The sequence below is a fragment of the Wasmannia auropunctata genome, unplaced genomic scaffold, assembly GCF_000956235.1.
Source record: "Wasmannia auropunctata unplaced genomic scaffold, wasmannia.A_1.0 LD335294.1, whole genome shotgun sequence".
NCBI lineage: Eukaryota > Metazoa > Arthropoda > Insecta > Hymenoptera > Formicidae > Wasmannia > Wasmannia auropunctata.
The window spans coordinates 41,392-57,945 of NW_012027596.1; the positions used below are offsets into that span (position 1 = coordinate 41,392).

Consider the following 16,554-nt stretch of genomic DNA (forward strand, 5'->3'; position numbering starts at 1 on the left):
TTTTAAATAATGAGAATTTAACAAAATTTTACTAGATTGTTCTTATATATGTTGAAAGACTTAAGACAAAAGCCGGAGTCGATTCACTGAAGCAATCCAAAGTTACAAGGATTTTTATTTGAATTTTTTGGTTAGATTTGGCCACAGAATTCGAAAATTCTCAGGAAAAAAGCAACAGAAGCATTTCTGCGCTCTAGTTCTGAATAAATGATAACATTCTGCACAATCCTTATTACTCAAACTATATGAGAAGAACATATTCGTCAAAATCAGTCCTTTAACTTTTTGCTACTATTGTACGTATTAAACATCCTTAAGAGACAAATCTTTCGTTTTTTTAATATTTGAAGATCATTCTATCTTATAGCGATTTCGGCTGGTTTGCACCAGTCTGCACCAGTGTGCCACCAGTGCACAGTGTAGAACCGATTACCGGGTACCGATGCAATTACACCAACTGGCCCTGACTAATTTGTAAGTCACTTTGTGTACACTACACCCAATATACACCTGTGCAGCATAACGAGTTCAAACGAACACGCGGCACTGGCGAGAGACTGCATCATTTGACCAGCCGAACACACAAAATGTGCAATCGGTGCATCCCAGCTGTTATATACGAAATCGCTGTTACATACGAGAATAATCCACTTTTTTTCAATAATTTTTCAAAATCGTCAAAATATGAGTTACTAAAAATTGTTTACGAGTTCAGAGCAAAATTTTCAAATATATTAAATGGTTTCTGTGCTTACTGATCGCTGGTGACAGTATTGTGAAACTTTGTCTTGAAGTTAAGAAACCACTCCATGCCGACAGCCACTTGCCATCCGGGAAAAAGTAAATTGCTGGGGATCGGAACTGGCCTGAGCTGCGGAGTTATATGCAACGGGTGATCGATATATCCCAAGCTCTTTGCAACCTGCGTATGCGTTTGCTCCGAATAACCATGGAGCCAAACTTTTAAACATAGAGCTAATGACGGTATCGCCGTTGGTAACAATTCACACAAGGTGGCATAATGATCATACCTAAAATTACAATTCAGTCGAGGATCGATATTTCGAGGCAGTGTTCATGAAAACTTCTGATCTTTCTTACCTCGACCAGCCGGTGAATGCCGTACCACGAAATTCGTGCACCTTACTCACATGAACTCCCAGTTCTTCCAACCACTTTTCATGATTGCTTATGTGATGTCGGATTACAGGTATGTGTTGTGCGGAGCCGGTGGCTCCTTTGAATGCGGTCGCTGCCCAGACATTGGGAAAGACCGCGCTGTATTTATCCCACAATCCTAATAATTTGATATAACGATCGTAATCTAGCAAATATTTCTAAATTTTTTAATATATTAGTAAAAGAGGAAAAAAATACCATCGGGTAACGCAAAATTGTCTCTGGGACTGTAATTCCACACCATAGGTTCCACGTATTTACCGATGTAATGTTCTGTAAAAAAAAGAAGAAAGATAAATCGCACGAAGAGATTCGCGTGATCAAACGATGCAGACAAGCTCTATCGAGATACCGTTTAAAATCTGTAAGTCTATCGATCTCAGCATGTCATCCCAGATGATGATCTTTAGATATGGATAAGTTTCCTGAATGTATTGGGCTATCGCCAGAATGTGTTCCAGGTACAATGACGACTTGCCATACTTGCTGGCTGCAGCTCGCTTGGTGCAGACTGAGCAAAGGCCTAGGTGCCACACTTCGTCGGCGCCTATATGCAGATACTGTATGTCAGGATGAAAGCTAACAATCTGACGTATCAATGACTTCACCACTGGAAGAGTTCTCGGATTCGATGGGCAAATGGAGCTTGGAAAAGGCTCGACTTCGCGTAGCGATCGCCATTCGTCATGTTTCAAGAGAAACTGGAATTTAAAATCATGATAAATTTATCAAATTATATACAATGTATATCATATACAATGTACGGTTGGAATTTAAAGATATAATTGATAGCTCTTGAATTATGACTTTGAAAATGAGAAGATTACATATAGGTACAAGCTAAGTTAGTGCAAAATAATCTAAAGTAAAAATAAATAAAATAATCTTTTCTGTACCTCCATATGACCGAAAGTTTGTACCAACGGGACAACCGCCAGGCCGCAATCACCCGCAATCTGCAGGATGTGCCTAGCCTCCTGGACCGTGTATCCACTCGCTAAGCTGCTCGGACCATTGCTTCCTATCGGAGACAGTTCCCGGTTGTAAGGAAACGTGTCTTCCCACTCCAGTAATAATCCGGTGGCTCCCCATGTTCGCAACAGTGGAAAGAGCTGTAAATTTTCTATTGGGTCATAAGAATAAAAATAAGCGCAGACAAAAAACCAAGACAAAAGTTATCATGACAACTGTCGATTTTAAGTATCTTGGCAACTATAATACGACCGAAATTCAAACATGAAGTAAAATATTTGTTTTTTGTACCATTTTACGATTGCACGTTGCGATAGACTATTATAGACTGTAATTAGCAAGCAAAATGTTAGCAGTATGCCAGTGCTTTGCCAACAGAATTTACATAATCAGATCAGCAGAAATCGATCAGAATCTGTCATTTCGTAACTATCTAAATGGAATATATCATTTAAATTATATATTATAAAATGGTAGAATATGCTCAATTTTGCAAAATCTTTTACATACTACTATTATAGAATTTTAGATTATTAATATTCTCAAAACTTCTTCGAGATGATTCACAATCAAATAATATCATATCCTTAATATAATACTAGACCTTTTATTATGTTATCCATGTTGCAACAGAAAATCAAATAATTTTAAAATCAATAAAATTCATCCTCTTTTATCCAGAAATTCCCAATTTTTATTTTAAAATTGAGTTAATTTTTGTGTTTTTAATATCAGGACACATGTGTTACTTAGTTATAATTATTTTAACAAAGTGCCTTGCTTATTTTAAGCAAGAAAATCCACCTGAGAGCTAGGGCTCAGTTTTCATCAGCTTGTTTATAGTGAACAAATTTCCAATTTAACTTGTCTGTACTTTTCAAATTGAAGTAATACAACAGTAATAGGATTGTAGAATTAAATGCAGTTTATAATGGTACGCAATTCTTTCATTCAACGCAATAGTCAGAGATAGTCTGTAAAATGCTGTTTTAAGCTCTCCTTAAAGTGCAGATATACAAGACGTGTTGATTATCTCTCATTCTCAGGCATATCATCAAGGATAAATTATTATCCAGATGAAACGATCCTTAGGATTCATCTAGAGAAGTAGTTCTCTAAAGTCCAGCGTGAGAGACACTTGACAAAATTATCAGATGTACATTACATCAGTAGAGTTAAAATTCGTGTATAATAAATAAAAATGAGAAGATGAAAAAACAGTTATTAAGTTAACTCTGTGTGCACCAGATGGAAAATATCAACATAGCAAGCTATATATGGGATATCCCATTATATTATCCCATGTTATACCTATCAACTTTAAGTATACTAATTTAGTACGATAATAATTCCAACTGCCATATCGATTTGTTTGCGAAACTTGCGCGCAATATTTTTTAAAGTTATAAAAGTTTAAATTTTGCTGGGGTTACATCCCATCTAGTGCACAGAGGGTTGAGATCGATAAATTAAACAACTGCCCATGCCGAGTTAAAAGAATAAAGTTGCCTGTATACTCTTCATCAAATAAAGCCTGTTCAAGTAGTCACAGTTTTCTACTTCAATATTCTAATAAAATAATCATGATGCGTTTCGCTCAAAAGGTAAACGTACCAGTGGCTGAACGTGTATCTATATCTGAACACGTACACAACATTTATCAATCTCAAATACTTTTTTTTATTATAATATCAAAATTTAATTATAAAAATATTTAAAGATTACAATTAAATTATAATATTATGAAAAAAATCATTTGAAAATAAATCTTGGTGTACTTGTTCAGCTATAGATACACGTTCAGCCACTGGCACGTTTACCTTAACACATTGTATCATTTGTATCATTTTGTTAGTCAGATTCTGTCATAGGTACATTTATGCTAACATTCTGCCGGTGAAATTATAGCGGACACCTTGCCAAGATACGTTTTCGATTGGATCCAGCTGATAATGAATAAGCTGTCAAGATACAAGATTTCCGACGGTACAACGTTCATTTGCATAGTTTCTCTGTCTCTGTATCGTCGAGTGTAAACAAGCGCCTCAGGCGCGCGCGACGACGATGTTCAAGCGCAACGTTCGGCGAGTGACATGCCGAGAAAGAGATCGGATCGGAGGTTACTGGACGGCGTACAGGACGAGAAAGCGATGCATCTACATCTACATGTCTGTCGCACGAGTTTTAATTAGGAGGGCAAGCCGTGGCTGCCGTGGGGTGTGCGAGTTCCCCCTGAATGAATTGGCGCAGAGATGAAGGCTATCTCGCCCTCCCGCCCCTCCAGAGTAGTTCACGTGCGACGTATACCTTTTCGAAGTAGCAGGTCCGCGGCGGCGCGCCCTTCAGGTCAAGATGGACCAGCCTGGAACAGAAAGGGCGATACGCCGAGTCATGACATTTCGCTCGTGAGATACACGGGGATTAGTGTCGGTCGGTCGACTACCTTACCTGTGCGAGCCCAACGTCAAGGCGTCCATCTTTCCTCCCATTCCATTCATCGGTCGGACGACATTGGTTGAAGAGAGAGCGACGACGTTTTGGCGCGCAACAAACGGACCCCGTGCAAACATGTTACAAGACTACGCGCGTACGTCTCGCGGCTGTGCGACGTGCGTACGCGGCATATTACCATCCGTACTTCGTTCCCGTGATCTCCAGGTCGCGTTTGTCGAATTTTAATGACGAGAGATTTGGACAAATTAATCAATTGAATGATCGAATTAATTTCGGAAGTGTCGAATTGAGACATTCGAGGTTCGAAGTAGACATGCGCGTGAGGCAAGTTTGAATGGAGTTGATCGATCGATTCCGTTCGATTTTATCAGGTCTATTACCGGTATTTAAGTATAAATCGGTTCTTATTTCACAATTGTCTTAAGTATAATGTTTTAAGACACTATTACAACTTCGTGATTGGCTTATGACATCTTAAACTGTATTTAAGACAATTTAATGTAAGACTCGACTATATGAATACCGGCCTATGAATCGAACTGTGATCTTGAAATTCATATTTTTCAATTAAAAATTCCGAGCTATCTGGTAGTATTTAGAATGAATTAATCCTATTATATTTTATAAATACACAGAGAAATTGTAAGTAAAATGAAGGATTTTGTTAAATATTCTGAAAATTTTTCTTAGAATTCTTTACAAAATTTTTCAGAATTTCTATATACTAAATTTTTACAAAATTTCCCAGAATTTTTTATATGAATTGGAACACTTTTCAGAGATGCTGAGAAAATTTAAGTCTTAGAATTCTTTACGCGAATTTTTTTTTTTAATATTTCAAAATTTCTCATTCTACAATTTTTAAAGAAAACTTGTAAAATTTGAACAGTCGAAGCTAGATATTTTTACAGAAATCTCTTTGTAAAGGATGGTGGAAAATAGACAGATTTCGATCTAAAAAGTGCAAATTGTAGATGTCTATTTGCAACGATAAACTAAAAAAGAAAAAAAACAATTTTCCGGAAAATAAGGTTTAAAATTTTACGTTAAAATTTTGTATCAATTTTGAAACAAAATTTTAGTGTATAAATAAGTAATTGTAGATAAAGAATACAAGTATGTTTTTTTAAACTTATATTTGTTATTTGTACATATCTGTTATTTCTTTTTTTCTTTATGTTCCATATTTTTTTTTGCAAGCAGTTAAAAAAATGATAATTTTTTTAGATATGTCGTTGTAAGTGAGTGATGTAATCTCAATTTTTGAGTCGCCGAATACAATGGCATCAGTTTTATTTGTTTAAACTTCTGTGAAAGTAATCAAGTAAAATTCATTTTAAAGAGGTCGAAATAATTAAGTCTTCTCACATAGATAAATTTTGTTTGAATTGAAAAGTTATAAGATTTTACATATCTAATTAATGTTACATTTTTTAGGCCGAAATTATCGGCCAATTTTTATTTTACTTCTTGTCCTTTATTAAAAATATAAAAAAAATTCTTATAAATATCTATTTTTACAATTCTTAAAATATTATGAAAACTTTTTCATCAAGGTAGATAAACAAAAAAGTTCATTCTAAAGATAGAATCTCTGTAAAGCATGTAAATCATCTTTCATCAATCTATATTACAAAATTATTATCTGATATTTTTTGATAATACTTATAATTATTTCATTAAACATCTTGGTAGTCAGGTATTGTGCACTTATATAAGATTTTTTTTATACTATTTTATATTATTTAAATAGATTTTCTTACAGAAAATTAATATTGAAAGATGATTAATTATTTTAGTATTAAAGCATTGTTGTGTTCAGTGTTTTTATATGCAAAATAAGTAATTTTCAGTATCTAATTGGATTTCTGTGTAAGGGTTTTCTTAAATTTTTTTTCGAAAAAGGGTGCACAGGATGTTTCCAGAAAGGGATAACAAACTTTAAAAAACGGAAAGATATAAACAATAATAAGATGAACTAGACCGTAAGTAAATATCATTAATAAATCTACCTTCTATATAATCGAGGCTGGATCTTGGTGCTTAATAATATTTCTATATGAATTCTACATCCATTATTCAGCCTTTTTAAACTGCGCATTAATGTCGACTCGAATTAATGTCAGACTTGTAACGCGATCATAAGCTGAAATAGTGAGTACTGAAGCTGGAATAGTAAGATCACAATTAAATTGATCTTCAAAAACAAGAGAGATCTTGTGTATATAATGAAAATTTCTTGGGCTTTCTTTCAGATCCAGACTCAAGATATATCGTGCTTATTTCATTTTTTTTGTAATGCCTTTGAACTAATAACTAATATGTACAATAAATCTACAAATGAAAATCTGTTACCAGTTGAAGAAATTTTGTCGCATAAGTTTAAAAAAAAGTTCCTAAAAATAACATTCTTTAATAAACTTTCAAAGATAATAGATCTCTTATATATCGATTTCTGTTCATTATTGCTGATTGTGATAATAATTAGATTGAAAGATGCCATTTTGAACATTTCAATAAAAAAAAAATAAAATTCAAAATATTAATTTTTTTTATTCTAATTTAATCTTATAGAAATTAAACAGTATTCAACAAGAAAAAACTGACGCGCTTTCAGGAGATGTCGCCGAATGTGACAGTTACTTAACAAAAGTTTTTCAGTTGGACTAGATTTATCACTCCAAGTTTGTCATCATTTTTTGAAAACATCTTTTGTAATGTTCATGAGAAATCTCTTAAGCTTCATTTAACTTTCAGACGACTGTACAACTTACTTTTATTATTTACGTTTTATGACATTAAGAAAAACATTTCTTTTTGAAAGAGATATTTGTCTATTATTCTCTAAGTGACTTGAAAAAATGTGTGCCAACAAAATTTCGATGAAATATACCTTTTATTTTTGTGTATATGTACTTTTTTACCCTTATATTATATAAAACGCTACAACTGCACATAGTATCATCTTCCGAATGTATATTGTTCGTGAAACCCGTTCCAAGTTCAGTGTGAGTAGATAACTATCGATATAAACATTTCGACAACTGATTCATTAGATTGATCATGTTCTTTAGTTTCTACTTTCATGAAAGGCGCCGGTAGAATAAACTTTGACGCGCAGTGTGCTTGTCTCGATGAACACAACATGGAAACCAACGAGTGCAGAATAAAATTTGAAGGCGTATGTACATACAATAGAACAGAAATTTGCACAATTCGCATTTTTCATAAGAAGAACAGTATGAACGCAATGATTAAAAAAATTTATAATTGAAAGATAAAATATAAAATAAAATTAGATTTACTATAAGTTTTAGTTTCTTATTTACTATAAGGTATCAGTGATGGATCTTTTATTTCTATTCTGTACTCGTTAGTCAAAAACCCATTTAATTCGCAAGCGGGATATTATGTTATAAATAATCGGATCGGGAAATTAAAATTTGGACGTCGCATTTCCGAGAATTTGGCACTTTGATTGCGACGTGTCTCACGCTCACTTGCAATAATTTAAAATAACAAAGGAATTTAAAAGTGGAACAGGCCAGAGTTTGTCGAGCAGCGATTTTTTATTGTACAAAGTCTAGTGAAAGAATTTGTCTCAAATAAGACAATATCTTCATATTTGTTGTAACATGAATTATTTCATCTGTACAAAGTCGCCTAGGGATGGCCATTGCAAGTATTATAGATAAATTATATATCACACTACATCAGTATACAGTTCTAAAGCACGCACGGAAAATATTAGATTGTTTCGTATGGAATACAAATATCGAATTCCATAGTTGTGAAATTTTATTTTCCGTAATACCAAAGAGGGATTTATTCGTCTTTTTATGCACGATATTTTATTCATTTGTTCTGCACTGATGATACTGATCAATTATTTGCAATTACGGGAGTCTAATTCGTAAATATATAAAATCATACAAACTCTCGCTTTCTCGCTCTTGTGAATCAATTAGTAATATATTGGATTAGATCTGAGGTTTGATAAACGGCAACTCAATACCACATGTTTGCTCTGGTGCGCTCTTGCAGAGATCGGATATCAACATTCTGCTGGCAAGTGTAGAAATTAAAAAGAAAACATGCACGAGGCCCATTCTCCGGCGCACTCTCTCTCTCTCTCTCTCTCTCTCTCGTGTGTGTGTGTGTGTGTGTGTGTGTGTGTGTGTGTGTGTGTGGTGTGTGTGTGTGTGTGTGAGGACAGAAGTATAACAACAGTCAGCGATATACAAAAATTGCGATCGGTCGATTTAAAAAAATTGAGCTAATCTTAATATCTACGCTTACGTTACGTTCATGTAGATGTCGATCAGGAATGTCAATCGACATACCCCATCGAACACAAAAGGCGCCAGCGGAAACCAAAAAGCGACGGTGACAATAATTTATATCCGGTAAACATAAAGCATCACCGACGTCTAGCTTCAGCAGCGATTTTTAAATTCTTTGTTAAATAAATTAATTACATGACTTGATTCACATCTTCTTTTCTCTATCAGACTTTATTATCTTAGCCATACTCCAAAATTTGCTTGTGATAAAACAGTAGATATCTGAAAAGAATTTTAGCGACTGAGAGAATAATTTATATCTTCTTCTTTGTGCTTTTCACTAAGAAATTCTAATAAATTTAGGCAATTGATTCTTATGCACTTTAAGTTTGGCGCTGTTTTATCTTACCCTTCACTGGTCAAGACATCCTTCAACTTGGCTCGCGTAATCAAATGATCATTGCACTTGAACCATTGATCTCTCTGTTGCCTGATGAAAGCGGTATAATGTCCAGTCTCTAAAGAACCTTCATGATTTATTACGGCAAACAGAGAGTACCTGTTAACAGTAATCATATTTTAGTTCAATGTACATTCCTTGTATAAAACGATATAATGTTGGTCATAATAATTAAGAATAAAGAAAAATTGTAAATTATTTGATCAAATATTACTACCTATTGTCACTGAAGCTCATATCCTCTCCGTTCTTCGACAAGCCATCCAGCATAGCGCTATTGTTGTTGCCATTGCGTCTATGCGACATAAATGGCGTCATGTCTAGCTGTTCCGGGAACGAGATAAATGTAGAGATCTTCTTTTTGAAAATCTTATCTTGAATTATGAAATGTTCAAAGCGCTTCAGATGAAAGATCGCCACGATTGGCAATTGCTTCATTGTCAATTGCTTTGTGCTTTCCTGATAAGTCTCACAGTTGCTACATTTGATCTTTGCACTCGAACCTAGATGCTCGGCTCTCGTAAATTTTTCCAGACAATCTAGCAAGGAAGTGGGTGGCCCAGGCGTATTCGAACCAGAGGCACTAGCTGCCGAAGTTAGATCCAAAGATATGTCCCAAAATGGATCTATTGTGGTAGATACTCCACTGAAAAGAAAAATAAAGAGTAACAGATGAGATACATTTGATATTTAAAGATTCCTATTGTGTTAAATGGGCTATTTGTACAATGCATTGTATGATGCATTGTATTTGAAGAAACTTTATATTATATATTATCTGGCTTAATAATTCTTATTTTATCCTACATAAAGTAAGCTGTGCATTTATCAACAATTATTTAATTACTTTTTAGCATGTCTAAAAATATTTTATAGATTTCGCATGATACACATCTTCTTTATCTATTAAGTACACCTTAACAGAGGAAAATAGAGACTAACGTACTTGCAAGCCTGACAAACAACATCGCTTTGAAGGCACCCAGTAAATATCTGATCGATGATACATTTGCAGTGATGAGGGTTGTCTTTAACCAGTATTGGAGCAGCTTCGCAGTGTCTATGGAGAACATCCAATGTCGCAATGAAGAATTCGTGGGCATCCTGCTGCTCGTAACCTGCCAGATGTCTGACATGTGTCCAAATCAGGTGGAGAAGTTTGTGAAGCGTGAGCGGAGCCTTGTTGCCGGAATAGAACTCTTGGAACAAATGGGATACCTCGCAGACCAAACAGAGACTCGGTTGCGGGCAGTGATGACGGTCAGCAAGGAAATAGTCTCGTAACAGTGGAGTGTGAATCAGTGCTTGTACAATGCAGTTTACGAAACAGGTATTTCCGAGATTGATCAGTCCCCTTAAACCTGAAACCCAAAACAGCATGAATTTTTACTATATTATATAAAGATTAATATTTGAATCATTATACGCAATATTGTCGAATTATATTTTTCTGAACATAGCATTGCATGCAATCAAATGAAATTCATTTAACATTATACGATGCTCTATCTATGAATTGACTAAGTTTAAGAGTTTTTTCCGGTACCTATAGTGGAATTTTCTACGACGCGTCTTCGGCGCGGATGAGTTCTCAGCAACTCCGCCTCTGTCTGCGTGGGTTCCCATGCCCGATAGAATTCCCCGAAGCTCAAGGATTTTGCCAACTCGCTCCATTGCGCTTTTGCCACTTTTAACAACTCTCTATCGTATACATAGTCGCCGCATTGGAAGCACAGGATATTCCCGTAACACAGATCAATGGCTGCAATGGATAATAAACGAATAAATAAAACGGTATAAAGAAATATATGAAACATATGGATTAAAAAGTCTGGAAAATATCTGATTACCTAGAAAATGCTTCTTCGTTTTCGCATGCTCTTGTATGTGACCCTTTACATAGCAGCCAAAAAATATACAATGAAGACAAGAATGTAGGCGATCTTTGTAAGTTTTACATGTGTGACATAAACAGCTCACAGCCTGCAAAATAAAATACCTCATAGTAATCATTTTGTATTTATGTTTCATCTTATCTGCTAAACAAATTAGCGAGTAAACTTAAAATTTAAATTTCAAATAGGATTTAAATTTTGATATGCATATTACTGAGCATGCTCAGTAGATTATTTGTTAGTCGATTATTTGTTAAAATATATAATAATTTATTAAGATTATTTAGTAAATAAAACATATTTAATCTAAAAAAATAAAATTACATTATTGTAAAATACGATGTGTATGTTAAATAATCATATTCATTGATAAAGAATTATTGGGGATATCTCCATACGAATAAAAGGAGGTATCATCGAAAATAGATCATTTTTTGCACTTTTTAAATGAGATAATAGACATTACAATTTATTGTATTTAGTATCAAAATAAATACAAATTTCTGAAAAATGTAAAAAAATTCACATGATAATTGGATTACAAAATCCTATTATACATCTAAAAATTATTAGATAAATAATGACAAATATACCTTTATAAAAACATAAAATCGATTTATGTGGAATCTGTTATATCTAAATAAATAGAAAGGCTACTCTTACTTTTTTGCATGTTGAATTTGATTTTTTCTTAAAAATTCATCTATTTAAATGATATACATCTTTTTGGAGAAGAATGCATCAAAATATTAATGTCAATTTCAGTCACATTTAGTATTTAAAGCGACTTATAATTAGAAACTTATAAATTATATTATCTTTTCTAGCTTTAATTTTAACAGTTTTAGAGAGTGATTTAAACAAATAATTTTAGTTATATAACTACAGAAGAAATGGAACTTTATAACCTTATTGCAATCGTAAAACAATTTTTTTTTAATTCTGCACACTTTAAAGCTATTTTGCAATTTAAAAAAAAAGATTCAGATTCAATGTATAAAAAAAGTATCAGAAATCATTCTGTCTGTTCTATTCAAATAGCAGAATTTATATGTATAAACTGGTGTTTATAAAAATATATCTCGTACGTGGTATATACAGTATGTTTCAGATGACTTATATCACCTTTTTTCTCTCACATTCTTTCTCTAATTTCCAGAAAATCGAAATATCGCCGTTAGATAATTTTTTGGGCTTTGATAATTACAATTGTTTTCTAATTTCAGACCACTATTTATTTTTAAGAAAAAAAAAGTTAGAGGTCTGAAACATCGTGTATTTCATTGTATACTTACTGATTTTCAAATATATAGTTATAATTGTCCGATAAATGTGTAAATTTAATTTTCCAAATTATTTATATTTATTTAGATGCTTACAAGAAAAGATCACTTTTTTGTTACCCGAATTCAACTTTTAACAAAAGGAAGCAAAACAAAATTTTATAATGAAAACTTCTTTGCTTTAATGAAAAGTTAACGATTAGAGAATATCAACTGTTTGTTGTAAAACTTATCAATTGTTTAAAGAATTGGAAAAAAATGTTAAACAAAGTCGGCCAATTTTTAGAGGTTGATTTTACCTCTTTACAATGAATTCTGGAAGCAAAAAATGTATTACTATCACACTTTCTATGTATTGCTAAAGTTCTGTAATTATTTGAATTTCTAACTTGGAATCTTTCCTTATCAATAAATTAGATATTTTAATTTTCACAAGTTTGTTTTTAAAGACTACATAAAACAGTCTGTTTTCAACAGTTTTTTTCACAAACGAGATCGGAAAAAGGACGGAAAAGATAGAAGGGTGGGAGGTTGAATCTGGAGATAACTGAAGAGTATAGACATTATCGACTGTTCCGATAGAATCCAATAGAAAAGAAATATCTAAAATAATTAGTCTATAATTAAATGTTTATAAATTATTATATATATACATATATATATATATGTATATATACATATATATTACTATACAATTTCATAAATATATTTCACGATGCAATTTGTATCGCACGATTTTCATTCCCGCGGATAGTAATAATAGAAGTGGAGTAATTTGAATAAAATAATATATTCTACATTATGGATGAATACACATACATACGCATACACACACAAAACGTTTATACAATTATAAATATCAAAATTAATACTGTATCATAAACTAATCATCCAAATATTGACAATGTGTAAAAATAATCATAGCATTTTGTGATTTCTTTACAGTTAGTTTCTAATTTCATTGCATCCCATTGACATCGTAGACATTTTTAAATGTCCCGCCGAATCAGTTCTCGCCGAAAAACAATGCTTGTACACTATTCTTAACATTCAGACTTCATGCGTTAAATACTATCGAAGGAAAAGGGGAGGTTAAATGTACCAATAAAGAGGCAGAAAGAGACAGGGGAATACATAACGGAAGTGAGCAAGTGAGACGCGAAGAGGAGCAAGGTGGAAGATTTCCCGAAAAGTGCGTGACAAAGAACCTTGACCACGAATAGCACGCGAGAAAAAGACAGGCGTACCTTCCTGACGCGTGCCTCAGTCGATGTACTGGTCACGAAAAATGAGTGTATCACTTTGTACGGCTGGATACCTTTAGCTGCTTTAAAATTATTCAAATGTATGCAGCCATGGTCGCTCATCTCAGGCTGGCAGGAGCGACGCCGCCGATCCGACCGCACGACGTCGTCCTCCTCCTTCTCCTCCTTCGCGACTCCCGACGCTCGATCAGCTCGATGCCGTCGGCGGCCCTTGTCGAGATTCCCCAGTGGCGCAAACGCGACGTGCACGACAATGATTTCTCGAGAACGACGACGGCAACGACGTGGGAAGCGTAACTACTCGCTGCTGGCCTTGGCAGGAACGCGCGTGTCGTTGACATGGAAAAAAGAGTGGGCCTTGGGGAAATAAGAGCGTAAGCAAGGGTGGGCTTCCTCCTTCCGGTCGCGTGCGAGAACGTGATCGGTCGATCGGATGGACCGCTGTCAACCGCGGCAGAATGAGAGAGAGCGAGAAACGCAGCGAGCAATGGCGAGAGCGTTAGGGATGGGAGGGGGAGTGGTGTGACACGACGCGGCGTGGCGCGACCATCAACGTCCGACGTACGGCACCCTGCACGCCTTATGAGTTATGCTCCCGCTTGTTCTCCTAATCTTCGTCTCGTCCTCGTGCGCCTACCGCGTTTCCGACTTTGCCACGGCCCAACCACGGACACCAGCCGGTCACTGCCGACAGTGCCGACGCCTCGTGTCGCCGGCGAAGGGAGGCGTCATTGCGCGATGAATACAGAAGCGACATCTGTCAGATGTGACTAGAGGTATGTTCCGAAATGTATAGTCATTGGCTAAAAGGTTGCAACACTTTTTTTTATAATCGTTTTCAGAACACAGTCTGTTCACCCTTTGAGTATATAGATACCTGGAGGTGGAATGCCTTTTGTTCTCTGCAGGCCGCAAGCGAGTCCAAGAGTGACAAGAAGTGCGAGAGAGAAAGGTATACGAGCGATACACGTGATACTTCGTCTTCTCTGTCTGTTGAATGATCGACGCATGCGCAGAGAGGACGAACATTACTCGTCTACTTTTCTCTCTCACACACATCTTGGACACAGTTTTCGAGCCAACATTACCCCTCCAATGTCTATATACGTTCTCAAAGAATACGCGTGCCTAACAAGTCAGACACGTCGGTAAGTTCACCAACTATGTGATGCAGCGATTCATTGCTGTTGACTGTACACAGCCAATGACAATGGCTGTGTACGTAGTTTCATCTCAAAAGTAGAAGCAATTGGCGCTAGTGTACGGGAAGGTCAAAACTTTTACCGGTGTTGCGAAAAACGCCGGGATAAGGTCTTCACACATAAAATCCCATAAGGTCGTAAGACGTAAGCGTAAAAAAATCGACCAATTGCAATTGAGTAAAGGGGTTACGGACAACCTAATACTCAATTGAGATTGATCGATTTTCTTACGTTTACGTCTTACGATCTTATGGGATTTTATGTGTGAACTGTGAAGGTCTATAGCCGCTCTCATGCTTCTCCCTGTCTATTGAGACTTAACCTTAAATTATTTTTTATTACATATTTCTTTAGGATATATCATGGTGGAAAGAAACAAGGTGAACCATTCCGGTGGATGCGCAGTCGTTCAAAAATAGTGGGGAGGCAATGAACCAATCAGCTTTTCCCCAAGATGCAAAATTCAGTATGGCCGACATTGCCAGCGTGTATTTAAAATACGCGCCTCTATAAATGGGGAACAACTGATTGGCCTAAATTTTAAAGCACGCTCTCGATGACGTCATTATGCGCATTGGTTCACACTTCACCTTGTTTCTTTCCACCATGGGATATACGTTGATAGACATCATATAACCTCGAGAAAAGGTCAAAAGCACAAATCCACCGAATAATATATCGACCCTTCTCCCCTTTCTTTATTATTTTTTGAAATTCTTAATTTCTTTACAAAATGATTCAAATAATTGAAACCTTTATCATACAATTTGTATTTATTATTTTAATTCATTAATATCTATTTTATAAATATTATTTTGTAAATTACTTAGATGAACAAAGTTTTTACAAAATTTATTTTAAGAATTTGTTATATTGTGAATTTATAAAGATTTCTGAAAAAATATACTTTCTTCAGGTTTTATAAATCTGAATATATTTTTTTCGGAAATTGTAGAATGATAATATTAGGGTAAATATTGATAACAACGGACCCAGCCCCAATGACCTCGACCTTCACATATGTTGTCAAGATCATGACCCTGAGTGACTATCAAGAGATTTTAGCCATCGCTCGTTATTCATTAAAAAGTTATTAACAAAAAAAGTAACAAAAAAATTAATCCCAATGGAGGGGTCGGGGGGGCAAAGCCCCCCCAGTAGGTAGCATGGGCGCAGGCGGGGAGGGAGGTGCAGGGAGGAGGTACTCCGCCCCTCCCCCCGCCTATTATTTAGCTAATATTTATTGCAGAAACAGAAAATACGTACTTTTCCTACTTGTTTAGTAAGGCGAAGATTTATTAATAAATATTCAACTTAATATACTTTCTACCTTGCGTAGGGATCTGTCTAATCTTTTCGATGTCTATTATTTTTAGTATATTGTAGACTCATCTATTTAGTAAGGCAAAGATTTAATACATATTTTTACCTTGCGTAGGGGTCTATTTAATCTTTTCGGTATCTATTATTTTTAGAATGTTATAGACTTATCTATTTAGTAAGACAAAATTTGATACATATTTACATATACTACCTACTCTTCCCTCAATCTTCTCCCCAA

At 34.9% G+C, this 16,554-nt stretch overlaps 2 protein-coding genes across 4 annotated transcripts in view; both read right to left on the reverse strand.

The window, feature by feature from the left end:
- LOC105457298 (hexosaminidase D-like) overlaps positions 1-5,173 on the reverse strand; it is a 6,084-nt gene extending 911 nt beyond the window's left edge. The window contains exons 1-7 of one of the 2 annotated variants that reach the window (XM_011701898.1): positions 4,600-5,172; positions 4,459-4,513; positions 2,076-2,291; positions 1,532-1,880; positions 1,378-1,452; positions 1,102-1,297; positions 756-1,031 (exon numbers count right to left, since the gene is read on the reverse strand). In XM_011701898.1, the coding sequence (XP_011700200.1) occupies positions 756-1,031; positions 1,102-1,297; positions 1,378-1,452; positions 1,532-1,880; positions 2,076-2,291; positions 4,459-4,513; positions 4,600-4,721 (1,289 nt within the window). In that variant the 5' untranslated portion in view covers positions 4,722-5,172. Of the gene's footprint in view, positions 1-755; positions 1,032-1,101; positions 1,298-1,377; positions 1,453-1,531; positions 1,881-2,075; positions 2,292-4,458; positions 4,514-4,599 lie in introns of both variants that reach the window. The other variant, XM_011701899.1, reaches the window with a different exon arrangement.
- A 2,309-nt stretch (positions 5,174-7,482) lies between these two features.
- On the reverse strand, positions 7,483-14,548 carry LOC105457302 (ubiquitin carboxyl-terminal hydrolase 22). 2 transcript variants are annotated; one of them, XM_011701907.1, is made up of 7 exons: positions 14,429-14,548; positions 11,199-11,331; positions 10,895-11,110; positions 10,295-10,709; positions 9,566-9,994; positions 9,298-9,447; positions 7,483-9,170 (listed from the first exon to the last, which is right to left on the reverse strand). In XM_011701907.1, exons 1-7 carry the CDS (start codon positions 14,546-14,548, stop codon positions 9,128-9,130), a joined length of 1,506 nt encoding a protein of 501 aa, XP_011700209.1. In that variant the 3' UTR covers positions 7,483-9,127. The 2 variants fall into 2 exon arrangements, with proteins under 2 accessions (XP_011700209.1, XP_011700208.1); XM_011701906.1 differs by lacking the exon at positions 14,429-14,548 and adding an exon at positions 13,774-14,392.
- Positions 14,549-16,554: the final 2,006 nt, after the last annotated feature.

What these genes read in the sequence shown, in the direction of transcription:
- LOC105457302 (XM_011701907.1), bottom strand. Translation starts at nt 14,548, where the DNA reads ATGTCGCTTCTGTATTCATCGCGCAATGACGCCTCCCTTCGCCGGCGA. An exon ending in GTGGCAAAGTCGGAAACGCG is followed by an intron (nt 11,332 to 14,428) that starts GTAGGCGCACGA and finishes TTTATTTTGCAG; the next exon opens with GCTGTGAGCTGTTTATGTCA. An exon ending in CGTAGAAAATTCCACTATAG is followed by an intron (nt 10,710 to 10,894) that starts GTACCGGAAAAA and finishes TTTGGGTTTCAG; the next exon opens with GTTTAAGGGGACTGATCAAT.